This window comes from Homalodisca vitripennis, chromosome 1 (genome assembly GCF_021130785.1).
Source record: "Homalodisca vitripennis isolate AUS2020 chromosome 1, UT_GWSS_2.1, whole genome shotgun sequence".
Lineage (NCBI taxonomy): Eukaryota > Metazoa > Arthropoda > Insecta > Hemiptera > Cicadellidae > Homalodisca > Homalodisca vitripennis.
In genome coordinates, this window is record NC_060207.1 from 27,558,173 (window position 1) to 27,577,332 (window position 19,160).

Genomic DNA, 19,160 nt, shown 5'->3' on the forward strand with positions numbered 1-19,160 from the left:
TGTAAGGCGTTGTTAACATGGTAAAACCATAAGTGCTTACGCAATATTTGTTTTATTTTAAGATGAACATTGTAAACACAGCATTTACACACGCAAGTAATAAAACAATACTATAATAGAATAAAGAAGTCATCAATAACATTGTGACCATAATTATAATTGCATTAGAGAAAATTAATTAAACTAATTTTACAATCCTAGTTGAGGTGTAAAATTAAATAAAAAATTGTATTGACATCTGAATATTGAGTTTGTTTTCTTTAGGCATTTCAATATTAAACGTCAATATCAAAAATTTGGATGATTAACATTCATCTGTCACAAATTCATTTTTACCTATGCTAATATTGCTCAAATCGCATTATAGCTTATGCATATTACAATTATTCTAGTAAAAATTGTTTTTTTAACTCTTAAAAGCTATTATTATGGTCATGATTCAATTATAAATGACAATAGTGAAGACAAAAAATGCAAATGGGTGTTTTGGGTCAGGTACACTTATATAAGAAATTCACAGATCCCATCAACTTCCACCTAAGCCAACCAACCACCATTAATTTAACCCTACATCGGGCGCTAAACGGAGTTTTCCTCCGTGTATTTTTTATTATTAAAAATAGTACTACTTTTGTGATGTTGGCAGTAGTTTTCCGCAGTGTACTTCACGAGTATCTTTCGGGGAAGCGAAACAATAGCCTCCCGCTTATCTTTGTCAAAATCTGTCAGTATGAGGTCTACTTCCGTGCGAGACTGGACGATTCCTCCGTGATGGCCCGATGTTGTGTTTGTAGTGCTTGGACGAAATCTCCGTGAGCGCCTTATTGTGTATAGTTTTTATGGAGTAATAATCCGTGTGCGCCTAAATGTGTGACCTGTGATGGTTTCTTTTTAAGTTTTACAATATATTTTATTTGAATTTTGTGAAATGGAGAATGAAGACGAGAGACTTGTCAGTACAGTACCAGTGTGCTAGGGAACATTTCAGTACTGTTTATGGAGTGAACATTGTCGTTATAAGAACCAGAAGGAAAATGTTTTGAAACTTTGTGTAGTGTGTAAAAAAATGTTTAGTAAAGAATAAATTTTGATTTCAGAGTAATAATTGAAATTAAAATTGTATAATATCTCAAGAATTGAATTATGTTATTTTTGTAAGAAGTTAAAAACTAAGTTAATTTCCATATATTATTACAGCAGGTTAAACATTTTTACAATTAATTGCATTATTCCTTAAAATAAATCATGTTGTTACTATACAATAAAATTTTTTAAGATTTTGAATTTCTCATTTGGAAAATTCATTACATAAGAGAGTAATTTTTATTTAATTTCTAAAAATGAATATATTACATTGTAATTAAATCAGTATGAATATGTAAACAAATAAAAACAGTTTAAACGACTATGATATCCATTATTCGCTAACCTGGAGGAAACCTCCGTGAGCGCCTGATGGTGTTTCTAATTTTAAGCGCCTGATGGAGGGTTAAGGTAGGCCCTCCCACCGGCTTTATCGCAGACCAGTGACTCTCATAAGTGTACAACAGACCGCAAAAATCCCTAACGTAAAGGAATTGAACCCACGACTCCAAAAGTAACAATAGTAGATAAGAGTAGTGCCTTAGACCACACAGCCATCCTGACTTGATGTCTTTCTGTTCATATGGCTTACTTAGAACACCCACTGTTGCTGTTCTATTCAACTGGATAGTTATTCAACTAATAACATCAAAGGTTTAACTTATATATATGAGTAATCACTTGAAAAGTAAAATGTCGGGGGTTTGTCTGTCTGTCTGTCTGTCTATCCACAAGCTATCTCAAAAAAAAAAAAAAAACTGACTTAGAGACATGAAATTTGTTATAAAGCTTTATTTCTATACAGGCAACACTGAGTTCGATGATGGTGCGTGTCACCATGGGATTTGGCTGAGTGAATATATTTACATTGGTCTTATAGGTAACCATGATGACAACAAGAAAATAGCAGAATAAATAAATTAAGTAAACAAATCGAGTACAGTCAAATTAGATTTTTTTAACATGTGACATATTAACACATGTAGCCTGACTACCCCTACACAGGTAGCTTATTGTGTGGACATTAATTATTTAAACACTGCTATGAAACCCAACTTAACAAACTGAACAAAAATGTGAATGTATCATGTGGCAAGATGTCTTGAGAAAGATTTCATCTGTATACTTAAAATCTGCATTAAATTTCACTTCTACAAAGACAAGAATTATTTATATGATGGTGCATGTCCAATCATGGAATTTGGATGAGTGTCATTGAAGTCAAAGACTGACACAATTTCTCTTTAGTCTACGAGGGATGTCTATCTATCCACAAGGCACATCAAGAATGGAATAATGAGCTATAGACTTGAAATGTTTACTGCAACCACAGCAAAGCGTATTAAGTGACATGTATGTTGTACTCATACCTCATTTCTATATAGACAGGATAGTGTTCAATGATGGTTTCAATATGTGGTTCCCAAAGTCAAAATAACCCAAGATTATGCAAACATATGAACTTGGATAAAATAAAAATTATGAGTTTTTTGTTAACCTTATTTCCTACTTAAATTGTAAATTTATGTATTTTGGAGAGTATGCTAAAACTTAACTTAAACTTTATACAAAATGCCTATAATTTTGTCAAATCTTCTCACCTTAAATGTTAAATGTTTCTTACACAGTACCAAATAAAAGTTGTTGTCCCTATCTACTGGAATAGTAAGACTATTGTGTTATCCTATAATATACTATCGTAAATTCCTATATACTTTCGAGTTGATAGAATCTAACGCAGGATTTCCAGTTCAGTAGCTATATCAATCTTATCCTTCTTACAAGGATGTACAAGTGTTACAAACCCACATATTAAACTTCAACAAAATCAAACAGTCAAAACATATTTGAGTTGTTGGAGGACTTCCTGTGCTATGATTATTTCAAATTTATCCTTATCACATAAAAAAAGAGTGACACTCTATGGATACGACAAACCCACATATTAAACTTCAACAAAATCAAACAGTCAAAACATATTTGAGTTGTTGGAGGACTTCCTGTGCTATGATTATTTCAAATTTATCCTTATAACATAAAAAAAGAGTGACACTCTATGGATACGACAAACCCACATATTAAACTTCAACAAAATCAAACAGTCAAAACATATTTGAGTTGTTGGCTTCCTGTGCTATTTGAGTTGTTGGAGGACTTCCTGTGCTATGATTATTATTTCAAAAAAAAATAAAAAAAAGAGTGACACTCTATGGATACGACACAAACCCACATATTAAACTTCAACAAAATCAAACAGTCAAAACATATTTGAGTTGTTGGAGGACTTCCTGTGCTATGATTATTTCAAATTTATCCTTATAACATAAAAAAAGAGTGACACTCTATGGATACGACAAACCCACATTGCGAGTACGATCTACATCTGATTAAAAATATATATGCTTTAAGAGTAAATATTTCTTCCAGATAAATCAATAAAGTAGATTTTACATTAGATAGCCATCTTGAAATGGTCAAACTAAACATGCATGGTTACTTTGTACAACACTGATGGTACGATGACTAAGAGGGTTGGCATGATACTCGTAACAACACTTATAAATATTTAAAATCTCTGTTTTGTTGAAACCTTACAAACAAAATACTTAGACACATAAATTTGTTTGTAAAAACATGCAAATTATTAAATAACAATCAATCAGAATTATGTTTCTTAACATACAGTAGAGCATGAATATAAAGTTCGGATTTTCGAAATGAATAATAAAAAGAGGTAATAAAAAGTTATGTGCAATTGAGCACAAATCACGTTGTTGTTTACGGAAGTGGAATGGATAAACAAAACTATTCATTACTGTATTCATAAAATCTCTAAATGTTAAACACTCTAAGAAAAATACAGTCATCTTATTTTGTGTAATGTACATCTAAGCTATACAGAACTAAAAAACTGTTCCTAATGTAAAAACGTGATAAATAACTAACTTAAATTACGAAATATTTGAAGTTTTTAAAGAATCTGTTTTTGATTTCTGAACCACTCTATTGATTTCTTTTTTGCACCCATATTCTTTATTTGGTTAAGGGAAACTAGCTGAATTGGTGTGCTTTAAGTCTGTTTTACAAACTACACCATCAAAGTCCCTGCTGCCATAAAATCTTCAGAATGTGTCGGCCCAGTGTCTTCAATTTCATTTTCATTATTATTCTCATCCGATTTATCTGTTTCTGTGTTTCCTTAGAACGAAAAAGGACTCCTAAGTAATCAACAAAAACTGTACACTTTTCACACGTGCTCTGGGACAGCGAGTTTTTGTTGTTTTATACAAGTACTCTACATTCATAAAAAAACTATTTTTCACCAGAATTTTTGACATTTGAATTTCTGATGCTTTACTGTATTTACTTATAACTGTTTAAATATATACTTAATATACTCCCAAAACCTGTTGGCCAATACCACAAAACTTCATGAAATATGAAAACATCACATTTAATTGAAAATTACCTGAGCAGAATACTCAAATAAACTTTGTTTTCAATTGGATCTATAATGGATTCACATCTGAGGTTGGAAATTGAATGTTCAAACTTTGATATAACCACTACCTTGCAGCTTGGAGATTGATAAAAAAACTGCTTGAAATTAAAAGAAACATGCTAATTCTGATTTATCATGTGAAATACCCGAGAAAGAAATTTAGCACAAATGTAAATGTAATGACAATTTTTAATATAAGACATTTATTAACAACTTTTATTATTCTTTCTCTTTTTACAATATTTCTTAAGTTTTCAAGTTAAGGCCGTTTAAGTTTTGGATAAGGAATGGTTATTTCTCGTATTTTATTCATCCTAAAGAAAAACAAACTAGTGTTTTAGAATTGTCAGGTAATTCACAACATTTGTTACATGTTTCTCGTAAAGTTTTTTAGATAACGGTGGTACAAACCTTTGAATTATATACAGTATCATTTCAGAATAATCTTGAACACATGATTGCAATATTGTATACCCAATTCATACTGAACTTACTTGGATAAGTTCTTTAGCTACTCCCAACCAGTAGAAAGTTTTAGGATGGCGGCCACTCACATTTGTGCAAAATTTCAATCTCGAATATTGCACAACAAAAATCAGAATTTAAAAAAATGTTCAAGAAATTTAAAGCTACTGTTATTTTTTCTATTTTTTATAACTCTTTTTCCAAAAACCTCAAATTTGGGTAAAAGAATGCTTGCAAAATATGAAAACGTATCCTGCCACTAAATAAATTTCTAACTGCCAGATCTAGGGTTTAGGAGAATTGAATGAGAGGTGGAAAGCAGGTTGGACAAAGATAACACGTAACCATTTCGCGGTACTCAGAGTGAAGAAGGAGTGGGGCAGCAGACTGTATTATCGCTACAACTGCTATAAACAGGAAACCATGATGAGCATGCGACCTAGCAGTCTGGGTGTGCGATGCTGACATATGTACAACCTTAAGAACATCATTTAACGTTACAAGAGTATGATAAAGGAAAAGTTTTGTTTTACCGGAATGCTACTCTACCCACCCATGGCTGTTTTGGGTGCTGGATTTGGAACTATCAACCTCCTGTCTGAGTTAGTCTAGAAGCTCTCCTGAATATTTATTGTCAACGTAACATTAATGTTTGACTTACCAGAGCTAACCGGTGCACATGCTCCTCACTGACCGGGTACCAGAGTTTGACCTTGTGGTACAGGGGATGTCTCTCATAGTAGCTGACTAGCTCCACCAAGCTCTCAAACTGTACAGTCCCTATCGTATACAATCGGCCCTCCACCTTGATTCTGCAGTGCTTGATCTTCTTTTCAGCTCTACAACACCAAGTATCATGTTTTGAAAAAAATTAATAACATACACTACTTATCTATTACTGATAAATATCACAGGTCTCATACGCAGATTACAGAAATCAACTTTGTGAGTGGTAGCCTCTTTGCTCCTCTCCCCTCACCAATAACCATACCACGTAATCCTGATTCTCTTTGTTTCCTCTCTCCTCACCAATCAACACATCACACCATTCCACTACCATCAGGTTTTATTGTTAAATTAACTGGGGATGATTTACATTTAAGTGCACATAGGTGATAAATTTTTCATAAAACAAAAATATTAAATTAAATTTGAAAATGCTTATTGTAACTTTTCTTTAAATTGTACCAAACAAACCATATAAACAGTACAAAACACATGACAGTTGTTTGTAATACACTGCTTTCAAAGTTTCCATTTTAAATCAATCTGTAACATAATGAACACATAGTATATTTGGCAGAAATCAATTAAACAAAAGTGTATTACATTATTTGATTTTAGATTATTATGTGAAACATATATATATATATATATGAGAGTACCTGAAGGATATCGTGTATGCATTGTGGTCCTTGTCACTAGGCCTGACCAGGAAAGCTCCCTCTGAAGGCACTTTCTTGAGGAGCTCCTCAGCTGTTGACCTCGTAGCCAGGGGGTGGTACCACTCCTTACCCTCATGTTTGTTAGGCTGTGGCACGGGCTCCTTCAGAGTTATCAAGAACTCCTGTTTAACAGAACATTCACAATCCAGATCATGCTGTAAATATAAATGTGTATGGAGTTATTGCGTATACATCCTTATTTTTTTTATACAAATTACAATTCCAATTTTTCTCTTGCAAGCATAGATGAACGTTTACATGTCACAGATGCTCCTACTAGGAATTTATACATTTTTTTATCACTAATAATGCTGAACTTGATAGGAATTCTTGAATCTACTAAAAATATCTATATGCAAAAACATAAATATTACTATATACTAGTGTTTTATTGAGTCTGAATCTCAAATCCACCAAATCTTCAGAAACAATTTGGATTCGAGAATCAATTGACGGGACTCGATAATCAAATCTGTGGAAATCCACCATGTCATTAATTATCTAGGCCGACCGGCAGTACTCAAATTACTACTGATCACTAAAACATGTTTTTGCCGAACTTAGTGTTTTAAAACCTGTAAATAGTAACCTAATTGAGGTTGCAAATTATGTTGCAGCAATACCCTGCACCTGCTGTGTGGAAGTCAACTGCCCGATGGGAAGCAAACGAACAATCACTAATTTTGTTTATTTCGCAATTGGTTTTAGAAGTAACATACTAATCAAAATTTCAATGCTGTACTTAAACCGTCTCTGATTTACAATATTTTTATTTACAAATACATACAGTAAAAATTTGAAATAGACCACAGTGTCATAGTGAACTATTTGTTTATTTTCACTTATCTAGCCATATTCCAAAATATTTTTCTTGAACACTCTGTAGAATATTTTTATATTATTTGTTAAGAATTACTTTAACTCTCCAAAAAGTACTAACTAAACCATTTTAAATGCTGATCAATGTTAAAATTTAGTACTAAGCTGCCTTAATGTTACTTTTAAAATATATAATGCTTTAAAGTATTTTGTACTATGTTACATTTTTCATAAAGCATGCCTATTACATTAAAAACATTTTAATACTTATTCTTGTGTTAACAAAATTAAAGCTTGTTGCCAGGGAGGATAACTGTTTTTAAGTACTTGATGTATGTTTTCCAAAATAAATTACTGGTAATTAAAATCTCAAAATAAACAAGGACTTTATTCAAAATTCATAACCATGTATCATTGGGCTAAATCCGTTAATAATGTAGTCTATCTCAACATGTACTTAGTGAACATTACTTCAAATAAACTACTTTTTTGGTAACAAATTTCAGCAGACTAAAGCTAAATACAAAATATACGCAAAACAAACTAATACAGCAAAATAAATGTCACAGTTGATTAGCGTTTTGCACTAGACAAACGGCACTAAGTATACCACAAACGGAAAAAAATAAAATTAACAATAATTATTTTTGCTGGCTGCTGAAAAACAGCTATTTTTAATTGTCACAGTAAACATATTAAGAGGTAAAGCAAAATAACTTCGATATGAGTTGATATTAAGTTACTGAATAAAATACTCGTTTGTTGGCTATGGCGGCCATTATATTTTTAGTGCTCTATTTTAAAATTTATATCGGTAACTAATTACTTACACTAAGTCTTAAAACTGATTTTGGACGTAATACTAATAATTCACTTGTTAATAACTCCATTAATGTTTCAAGTTTTATTACATTTGAAATTACTTTCAAAATGGTGATTGAATATGGCAAAACAGGGATTTAAAAAAACTTTGATGGATACAGTAAATTAATTAAAAAATTGTTAAAAATAAGTTTTAAAATTTTATCCTATATTCAAAATTAAAAGGAAGGGTTTGGCCATATTTTGAAATTAAAATTCATATTTTTAATGGTAGTTGGCATCTTCAATTTAAAATTTCCTACAAGACTAGTTACTTTTAGATACCAGTGGTGGCATAGTCAATATGGACACCTATATATAAAAATGAAAGTTAAAAATCTCTTCTTGATAATGACATAACTAACGATATGCATATACAGGTACACAGCCAGATTTCTGCCATCTGATCAGGTTATCTTGGATAAAGTTTGTCTTTCGTGAAAGAAAATGGTTTTAAAAATACATAACTAAAATAAATCCATAAATTAATCAAGATTCGAACAAGCTTGTATAACAGGTCTTTTGTGAAAGAAAATGGTTTTAAAAATACATAACTAAAATAAATCCATAAATTAATCAAGATTCGAACAAGCTTGTATAACAGATTTATTATCAGCCTTTATTAAAGAGGCAAAGTTAAGTGCTCTCTACAACTTGACCTCTATAGTAAGGAGAACATCGTACCTGACTTCTCAGTGGGTGACTCCGGTAATGAGTGATAAGGCTGTATAATGAATCAAAGCAGTTGCTATCTATCAAGAAGTATTTGGTTTGTCCCCTGTCCTGCTTGGATCGAATTCGGCAGTGGTTAACTTTTCCTTGCCGCCTGCAATGAGCATTAGAGTTAATACATAATTAATGAATACACTTTGAACCTCTTACTACCAATGATTACTATTACAAAATGTAAACTCTATTAAAGAAATATGACAACTAACCAGAATGAAAGTGAATAATCCCCCACAAACGTCTCACTCTCTCTAACTAGAAAAGTGCCGTCACCCAGACGAGAGTATTTACGCAGCAAGTCTTCTGCCTCACTCCTGCCCCCTGCCAGCTTCCCATGGAACCACTTCTCTCCAAAGTGCAACTCATCATTAGGTACCCCCTACAAAAATATTAAAAGAATGTAATAAACTCACAAAAAGGTTTTCCTATATATATATATATATATATATATATATATATATATATATATATATATATATATATATGGTTTTCATAACAATTATACTAATTATAGGTATACTTCAGTTTCTTATTCACAGTGAGAAAAATTTGTCATTGCAAATAGCTAAAATAACAAAAACTATATGGAAAACATTAGATAGTGAACCAACAGGTTATTTGAGAAGAATATATCCATTTGTCTGAGACTATCATTTCAATTAGCAAATACTATTTCTCGTGGTGAATATTGTTGAAACTAAATTATTTAAAATACAAGCATATAATGGAACAAAAATAAACATTATTTCTAGATAATTTCAGACCTCTTTTGGTCTTTGGAATCCAGAATGGTTTTCATCTTCTTCATTTTCACCGTCATCATCAGTTTCTTCATCACCATGAAAACTATCAGTGTAGAACAGCTTATTCTGAGTGAGAACAAAGAAGTGAGGGTTCCATTCCTTATCAACTGGATCTTCGAGGTAAAGGACACCATTTTTGACAGTCGTTCTTAAGTCCATTTCTCCTCGACCTGAAAAAAAAGTTGGAGTTAAATATTAAATACTCAATTAATAGGAAAACTTCATTATGTATAGAAGTTCTTTTTTCACTATTTTAAGCACGATATTTTGATCAAAAGATTTTACATGTAGATAGCATGGTATTCGGGTCACTTAATTGACTTTTTTAACCTTTATGTTCTATCTAATAGTACTAAAAAACTCACAAAATACCCCACAAGTATTTGATGTAATTAAATACTTGAATTTGTAATAATGTTTACAATGTTAGTTCCAAGTTATTATAATTATTCAGATTAAATTTAGGCAAGATGTTCTTCTGCATCTACATATGTAGTGTCAATGTCATCCAAACAAAAACATAGGCAATCACAGTATTGGTACGTTAAATATAAAAATTTACAATTGAAGAATCAGTTAACAAGAATGAAGCTTTTTAGTATTATTTTTCATATTACAAATATATTTACTACAGTTTACAAAATATTAGTCAACCAAAAAATGTTAAAAGAATTTTCTCAATGTGTAAGCATGATCACTTATAACTGCTACATTACTGATTTAGCAGTTTGTACATTTTTTATAATTAGAGTATTTTAATTAATTAGTGTGAGTAAATTCATCCATAACAATTTTATCAAGTACAGTAGATACTAATTTCACTTCTTTTATGACTATTTGTCTCATAACTTATTTTTACTCAATTAGGCTCTGTATATTAATTGTACTTTAATGAAATTAGATCTGTTTTTTTCTGTTATAGCTGATCATAATTACTTCTAAAACAAAATAAATGAATAAATAATTATGACTATATTAGAAATATACAATTAAATAATCATATAAAAAGTGTATATAATAATTAAATGTGTTCTACTCACAAATTGTACAAGTCCAAAATAAACCTTTAAAGAAATAAAATGTTTTTGATCATTGTTTACAAATGTTGTTATGTTGGGAATTGCTCAAAAAATTTAGTCTGGAACCACTATTATAAAAGAGTTGTAATTTTGATATGAAGGTCTCAAAAAATCCAAATTAAAGAAAAAAGATTAAAAGGTAATGGAACTCCAAGACAAAAATATACAAATTTATTTTAAAAGACACATTGTAAACTAATACATGCTAGAAGTTTACTCACCTTCCTCAGAACGCATGAGAAGAGCAGCTTCATCTGCTCCCTCCGGCAGTTTCTTATGTTTCAGCAGAATCTTGCGGAAGAGCTGAGCTGGTGATGGCAGTTTGGTCTCATTCTTCTCCACAGGATGTACAAGTAGAAGGTCACCAAAGACTTCTTGCATTGTAGCAGCCATATTCCGTTGTTGCGGCAGAGAACAGTTGTCTTCAATGGACAGGATTACTGGGAAGCTAAAACATTTTAAAATCTCAAAACTCTTACGACACTTACCTCAATGGTCTCAAAAAGAGAAAATGTTCCGATTTAAAATCTCTAGATTCAGCTATTAGAGGTATATAGTACAACTCAATTGTATATCTAACTTTAACACTGCACTGGGTGGGAGGCTGTCTTACCTCTCTCCAATACCTTACAATTCTAGGTATTATACTCCAAGGACTATCCAGACAGTAACATACGTTTTTGAATGGTGGGGCTACAGCCGCCATCTTGGTGTCAAACCACTCTTCAGTACGCATTGAGCTGTAGTGACACGTGGTCTGTATCTCTTTTACTTTTCTCACTATGGTTAATTAAAATTGAAAATCCCGCCATTTGTGAAGTGCGTTCAGGGATAAGGTTTTTGTTAGCAAAAAATAATAAATCAATTGAAATCTATCACCAACTGTGCGAAGTTTATAGAAATGGAATAGTGAAAGCAGAGTAAGGCAGTGGTGTATTGACTTTAAAAATGGCCGCACCAATATTCGTGACAATAGTCGTAGCGGTTGGCCTGGCCTAGTGACTGAAGATTTGAAGTTGAAAATCAATGACAAAGTTTGTGAAAATCGCCATTTTCTCATATTGCTCGCACAACATCTCGGAACTTTATGTAACTGTTTAGTGTGTGTCTGTGGTAAACTATGGGCATGCCGTCAGTACTTACTCTGATGTGACAAAGGCTCTCATATCATCCGCACATCTTGAAATTTGATGCAACTGGTTAGTGTGTGTCTGTGGTAAACTATGGGCATGCCGTCAGTACTTACTCTGATGTGACAAAGGCTCTCATATCATCCGCACATCTTGAAATTTGATGCAACTGGTTAGTGTGTGTCTGTGGTAAACTATGGGCATGCCGTCAGTACTTACTCTGATGTGACAAAGGTTCTCATATCATCCGCACATCTTGAAATTTGATGCAACTGGTTAGTGTGTGTCTGTGGTAAACTATGGGCATGCCGTCAGTACTTACTCTGATGTGACAAAGGTTCTCATATCATCCGCACATCTTGAAATTTGATGCAACTGGTTAGTGTGTGTCTGTGGTAAACTATGGACATGCGTCAGTACTTACTCTGATGTGACAAAGGCGTGTTCTCGTATCGTCCGTACAACATCTAGGAACTTGATGCGACTAGTTAGTGTATGTCCGTGATAAACTATGGGCATGCCGTCAGGTCCGTCCCAACAATCCAATTCTATACAGCGGCAGCCCATTCTCAGACAACGCACATAAGCTTCCACCGACGACTCACTGGAGAACTGGTCCCCAGTTAGATATCTGTAACATATTAATTCCTACTTCTCATATTTGCTATTTATTTATTAGAAATTTTAAATAGAAACAATAAGAGCATTTGTGTAACTTCTATAATACAGAGCTTATAAAATAAGTTTCTTAATTTAATCATGACATAAGGATAACACAATATAATTTTATTTTGATACAAACTATCTAGATTACGAAAAATTATCTAAAATTCTGGAAAACTATTTATGTTAGTGCAACTTCATTCCTAGAAGTCAACTAAGGGTGTAACTGTAAGTTGTGTTTCATTGATGAAAAGATCAGTTGTAAGTAGGAATTTTTACAATGGTTTCTTTGTTTGTTTGGAAGCAGACAATAATTGTTTTTTTCTAGATCCAATTTGATATAATTTTTTGTATGAATGATTGGGCTAGACAATTAATATTAATAAAGACTTCAGCCCCTGACCTGTTACTATCGTATGGTTAGCAATGATAGTTGTATCATCAGCAAACACAAAGAGATTGCTCTCCAGAATTGTCTCACTAATGCTGTTAATATAGATAAGGAAAAGCAAAGCGCCCAAAACTGATCCTTGTGGTTCTTCACTATTGATAAGTTTTTTACAGGCATAGAACAGGCATAATCGTGATGAATTTTAGTCACCATGCCACTACTGTATCGACACAAACGCTTTGTTGTGATCAGAAATATATCCCAGTTATTCTTCTTATGACATATTTTTAAAGTTTTGTTTTAGTATATTACTGTTATTTCAATTTTTATTATTTGAATTAACTGGAATTTATAATAAAATAATGACTATAATACAAAAATTCAAAATGACTTATATGAAACCAAATAGATTAAACTTTTACATGAGAAAATTTTTTTAATTCTTGTAACTTTAAATTATTTTTACTGTGGAAAACTAAATATGTTATAATTAATCTGAACAAAGTACCCAGAACAAGGGCTTGTAACAAATTAGACTGTATGAAGAATTGAGAATCTTTATACAAAACTAAATAAAACTAACTTAATTTCTAGCACAGCAAATGTCTCCTACATCTCACACTGATAGTGTTTTGAGGGAGAAGATTTTTGGTTTATCAATAATTGTGGCAAAAATAAATTTTAGTTGCTTTTGTTTCTTCATTATAATTTCTCTCTCACATCCCTAAGTAGGTAGGATTTCTACATTCAGTTGTATGGTTAATTTTATGAATTAGGAGTTAAAAATAATATAGCCTTACGTGTTATGAGAAGAAGCTATCCAATAATGTGACAATGGTCGGGTCATATCCTGGTACACCTGGTCGTACTTTTGGTCCCATAGTTCATTCTGCTTGGAGAACAAGAAGTCCATGAACTGAAAAATTGCATTGTCAAAATTAGCTTATTTTAGTTATTTAGTTCAGTTATATCAAGTTGTTAAATATTACTCTAAAGTATACACTTGAAAAAACAACAAAATATAAAGGTTATTCAGAAAGTAACTTCCGTTTTAAAATAAAAAGTAAAACAACAAAGATACCATAAATTTTATTACACTCAAACACTAGCCATATTTTTGAAATACCCTCTGTATCAAAATCTGCTACCTTTGAATTTAGTCGATCTTCCACAGCATTTTGAAGATCTTCGTATCGTCAAACTGCTGATGATACGAGTCACGTTTCACTTTCAAGAACAGTTGAAAGTTGTTAGGAGCCAAGTCCGGGCTGTATGAGGGATGATAAAAATTGTCCCATTTGAATTTGGCTACAAGTTAATTTGTTCTCAAGATATGTGAGGGCGAGCATTGTCAAAATCACAACAACATGTCTCTGGAACTTTTTGGTTATGGAAAGTGTAGCAGCAAAATTGGTTTAATAATTGTTGGATTTTTAATAAAAAGTAGTGAATGGAAATTGCTCAGGAGTCTCTAAATGAACTCAACAACAATGCAGAATTACTGAAACATTTTATAATAGATGACAAAATATAGGTTTACAAATATGATGTCGAAACAAAGGCTCAATCATCCCAGTGGATGCATTCTGGATCATCAAGACTGAAAAAGGCTCGACAACTGCATTCAAACATGAAGTTATACTCACTGTGTTCTTCGATTTTAATAGCACAGTGCATCATGAATGTTTGCCACAATGGTCTTGGTCAATAAGGAGTACTACCTGCAAGTTCAATGTCGTTTGCATGAAGTATTCCAAAAAATGTTGATTTTCAAAAATCAATTCATGGCTTTTGCTCCATAACAATATTACTGCTCACACTTCATTGCTTAATCGTGAATTTTTTGCCAAAAATATTACTATAACGATGTCTCAGCCTCCATTTTCTCCTGACATGGTTCAGTGTGACATTTTTTATTTTATACTTTTTAATATTAAAAAAATGTTAATGTAATTGTTTTACAATCATAGATTACATTAAAATTACATAATTGAAAGAGCTAAAGGCTATTCCAAAGATCGAGTTTGAGAAGTGTTTCAAGTATTGGAAGAAATACAAGTTCTGTTTTCAATTAACTCAAATCTGTGGTTACTGTGTATATAAAAATCAACAATTAGTATGCTACAGTCATAAGAATTGTGTTTCTGACAACAGGTCACTAAAAAGATCTTTTTAGTTTTGCAAACTGATTTCCAACTCAAATTTGTAACACAAAGTATGCGAATTATTTGTTGAGTCTTAGTGGTATCAGAAGTACGTACCTCAGTAGTGGTGAAGTAAGGCTCCTGCACATTGCGCTGGGGATCCTGCAGATATTCCCGCATGTGACGGGAGACTTCCCTCTCCTCCACCCTCTCTCCCTGCTCCGTCACCAGGAACCTGGTCAGCTGCTGGACACTCACAACCTTCCCTCCATCACTGTAAGATTCTAACCTCTCATGGAATATCTGCAATCATAATGATTATACAATCACAAGTTGTGATTTAGGTGGAATTACAAACATAAAAATATTAAAAGCTTTGAAACCAAAGGATTTATAACATATGGTTCTAGCAACAAGTGATTTCATAAAACTAATACTTGGAAAAAAATCCAACAATTAGCTTGATTATATCGTTTTCTTCTTGAGTACATACAATATTTTAAGTTAATTTTGTTAACTACGATGTCAATACATTAAATAAAATTTATAGCACAATACTGTATTCAATCTATAAAATGCTGTGAGTAATACAAATAAAAATTACACTGATAGTTTCTTCAAAATGTTTACAGATGAGAAGAAAGTCATTTCATTGTGAGATAGCAAACGCTAAAACTGGGTATTGGGTAAAGATGTGTTGATGTGTAAAGATTGTGTTGTGTCAGTACATGGTCATCAACTCTGGATAGGTAATAAAGATATTCAATGTATTTCACTTGATTGTAGCATTTGGTAACAGGCTAATTGATTAGTCTTAAGTAGGGGCGGACAGGGGTCACAGCTGATTGCAGGTATTGATGTACCAAAAAGGATAATAGTATTTCAAACATTTACCATCATTATATATTACAAAAATAGAAAACTCTGTTTCAAGGACTGAAATTTTCATTCTTCTTCATGTGTCAAAAACATGTTTCCCAAACATCTACACAAAAATGATGTTATTAATAAATAAAATACCAACATGTGTTAGTGGAAACGGATAACAAGCTACTTGAAATCCTTTATACAATTAATTATGAACTTATTAGGAAATCTTATTTAGACCACTAGGAAATTTAAAAAAAATATATAAATTTGACCCACAATCACTACTTGTGTAAAAACCATATTTTCATTCTGTAGCATAGCACACCCTTTAATTAACAGGCATTCATTTCAATTGATAAACTCAAGTTTTTACTCACTAAAACTTTAATAAGGAACCCAAATATAATCATGACTTTAGAGTTTTACTATTAGAATCTTAACACATTGGAGTCTGGCTCGCTATTTGCTGTTTTAATAGCCTGGTCTGCACAAATTATTGGGTTTTCAGATTTTTTCTTTAGAAAACTGTTAAATATTATGTATATGATATTATATTTTCTTGAAAGTTCTATCTTTCCTCTTTAAATTAATATGTAAAACTTTATTCCTATAAAATGTAATAAATTTAAAAAAAAATTTCAAAACTTACATTTTTTGAAGAAAAATAAAAACTCCCGCATATCTTGTATTAATTGAAAATTAACTTTTGAATAAATAATATAAGTAATTTCAATTTTTTTTAAGGCATTTACTATATACATATTTACAAATAATTATTTTATTTGTCAAAAAAATTCCAAATGCTAAAAAAATTATTGTTGTCGTAGACAGACTGACGACGCGCCATGCCACGTCAGTCGATAAACAAAAGCCTCAAGCGGGTATGACGTAGTAGCGCCTAGCGGAATTTTTCTGAACTAACCAACAAAGCTGGCTTTTTAATGCAGCAGACGGCACTCAAATATCACTCGGGCAACTCCGTATATCAATCGGCAAAGCTGTGCTCGAGTCACGCTCGAGCGCCGGCCGGGTGATTAAACAACGGCGCTCGAGTCTGGCTCGAGCGTAGACTCGAATGTGTTAAGAATGTCAAATAAGCCTACTTACACTTTCATCGAACATCAATTTGTGATAAAGTTCTGCAAAATCATCAAATCCCAGTTCATTTCTCTTTCTTGTGTCTACTTCTTGGAAGACTTCCCTTAATTTATTAGTAGATATTTTACAGTTAACACGGGGTAAAAATCCCTTTAGATCCTTCAGTGTGACTCTGAAAAACAACACCAATATTATCTTTACTATAACACGCTGGTGAGCACTAATAACTTACACGTAATAGTGACAATAAACATATTTCAACAGTACTCAGAGTAGACAGTTTATACCACAATTATGGATTGTACGTTTTATTACACTAGATTTCAAGTAAACAATAAGTACATTATTTTGTTGAATAAAATAGTAATTAAAATTTAAAACAAATGTGATCATTTTGCATGTTTTACTGTAAAAATAACAAAATTTATATTTTTAAATTACAACCACCAATAAGAAATCAAAATACAGAAAATAATATAAAGAGCATAAAGAAATGTTTTATTCACATTTTACAATCGCTTTGAAAATGTAAATAGTGGACATTTGTTATTAGTATGACTGTAACTAAAATAGTTTTCAGCAAAATATCTGTATTATTTAGGATAATAATCACTAATATATGATTATACTACAAATACTGTTGTGATAGTATGTTAAAATACATATTTTATGATTCAGATATCTAAACAGATAGTTTTGTTGGGCAAAAATACAAAGGTTATCATTGTCCAATATCTTAAAAGACAAGAATTAGAAACATGAAATATTGCTGTTATATTAAATTGACTGGAAAACTTCTCAGTTATGCATTCTCAGATGCTTCTTTGTTATGCAATTCATATGTAAACAACATTATAAAATTAACTGATCTCTCTGTGACAAAGGCTCTTGCAATTCATATGTAAACAACATTATAAAATTAACTGATCTCTCTGTGACAAAGACTCTCACAAACAATCTACGTTGAAGCAAAGTGGGACAAAATATTAGACCTAGTTTGCAAGATCTTGGTTTCAGAAATTATCAGCATGGCAAAGAAGCCATAGAACTTGGAAAATTGCTAAATGAAGCTGGTACTGCCCTATGTCATTGTACTCGAAAGACTGCATTACAACAAAAAAGAGGGAAAATCTCAAATTATAATAGTGGCATTGGTTAATCAATGAAATATAATAGCTTAACACAACAACCAATCAAAGTGTGGCAAATTTTTATGATTTGGTAGCACAAGTTTAATGTGAAAAAAACCTTTTCTAATTTTATTTTACTAAACTTTGGTCGTTATGATGCATCCAAGTAGAAAATAATATTACTGTGAACTATTACTAATATTACTATAGAAAAATAAAGGAAATTTTATAAGTACCTTAAAAAATACTAAATAAACCAATCAGGGAAACCAGTGAACATATAAATTCAAGTTGAGCCATAGATCAAAAAACATCAATGATCATCAACAGAACTTCTTCCCAATCCAAGATCCTTCCGAAAACTACCAATAGAAAGTTCCACGCTACCAAGCTACATATGTTAAGTAGATTTGCAAGTTATAACTAATTTAAAGCAATAAAAATACTGGTTTACAAAAATATAAAACGTACTATATTAAATCACTATATTGAAAAATCACAACAACCAATATATAAAACTTTTAGTCAGACACTTTACTTTTGTGAAGTTTATGAAGAAAAAGGCCCCGCGAATACAAATTTTGAATTTCGGTTATTACGAATTATAAATATAGTGACTACAATTATAAACTAATATAAGCCCCAGCTTCAACATTTTATAATAAAGATAGGATTATTTGAGAAAATGCTTGTGCCTACAACTTTATTATGAACTGAATTAAACTAGTTTTTTAAATCAAACAGTAAACAGGGTTATTACTAAATTTTTTTTAAACGTATGTCAGCATCACCAAAAAATGAGGTTATGAATCCTTCATGTACCCTTCACCAGGTCCATGATACAGTGTTTCCTACTCATATGATTTAATACTCTGTCACTTGAGCCCAGTCGGTTTAGAAAACAGCAAGGTGTTAACTATCAACATTAAATATAACAAAAGATTAGGC

General features: G+C 31.7%; 1 protein-coding gene across 3 annotated transcripts in view; it reads right to left on the reverse strand.

Annotated features, from left to right (window-relative positions):
• LOC124358584 (1-phosphatidylinositol 4,5-bisphosphate phosphodiesterase gamma-1) overlaps positions 1 to 19,160 on the reverse strand; it is an 89,588-nt gene that overhangs the window by 52,538 nt on the left and 17,890 nt on the right. For all 3 annotated transcript variants that reach the window (XM_046810898.1, XM_046810891.1, XM_046810896.1), the window contains 10 exons: positions 17,092 to 17,254; positions 15,232 to 15,417; positions 13,771 to 13,886; positions 12,341 to 12,547; positions 11,008 to 11,234; positions 9,669 to 9,877; positions 9,114 to 9,283; positions 8,860 to 9,001; positions 6,436 to 6,617; positions 5,712 to 5,889 (listed from right to left, as the gene is read on the reverse strand). In XM_046810898.1, the coding sequence (XP_046666854.1) occupies positions 5,712 to 5,889; positions 6,436 to 6,617; positions 8,860 to 9,001; positions 9,114 to 9,283; positions 9,669 to 9,877; positions 11,008 to 11,234; positions 12,341 to 12,547; positions 13,771 to 13,886; positions 15,232 to 15,417; positions 17,092 to 17,254 (1,780 nt within the window). The remainder of the gene's footprint in view (positions 1 to 5,711; positions 5,890 to 6,435; positions 6,618 to 8,859; positions 9,002 to 9,113; positions 9,284 to 9,668; positions 9,878 to 11,007; positions 11,235 to 12,340; positions 12,548 to 13,770; positions 13,887 to 15,231; positions 15,418 to 17,091; positions 17,255 to 19,160) is intronic.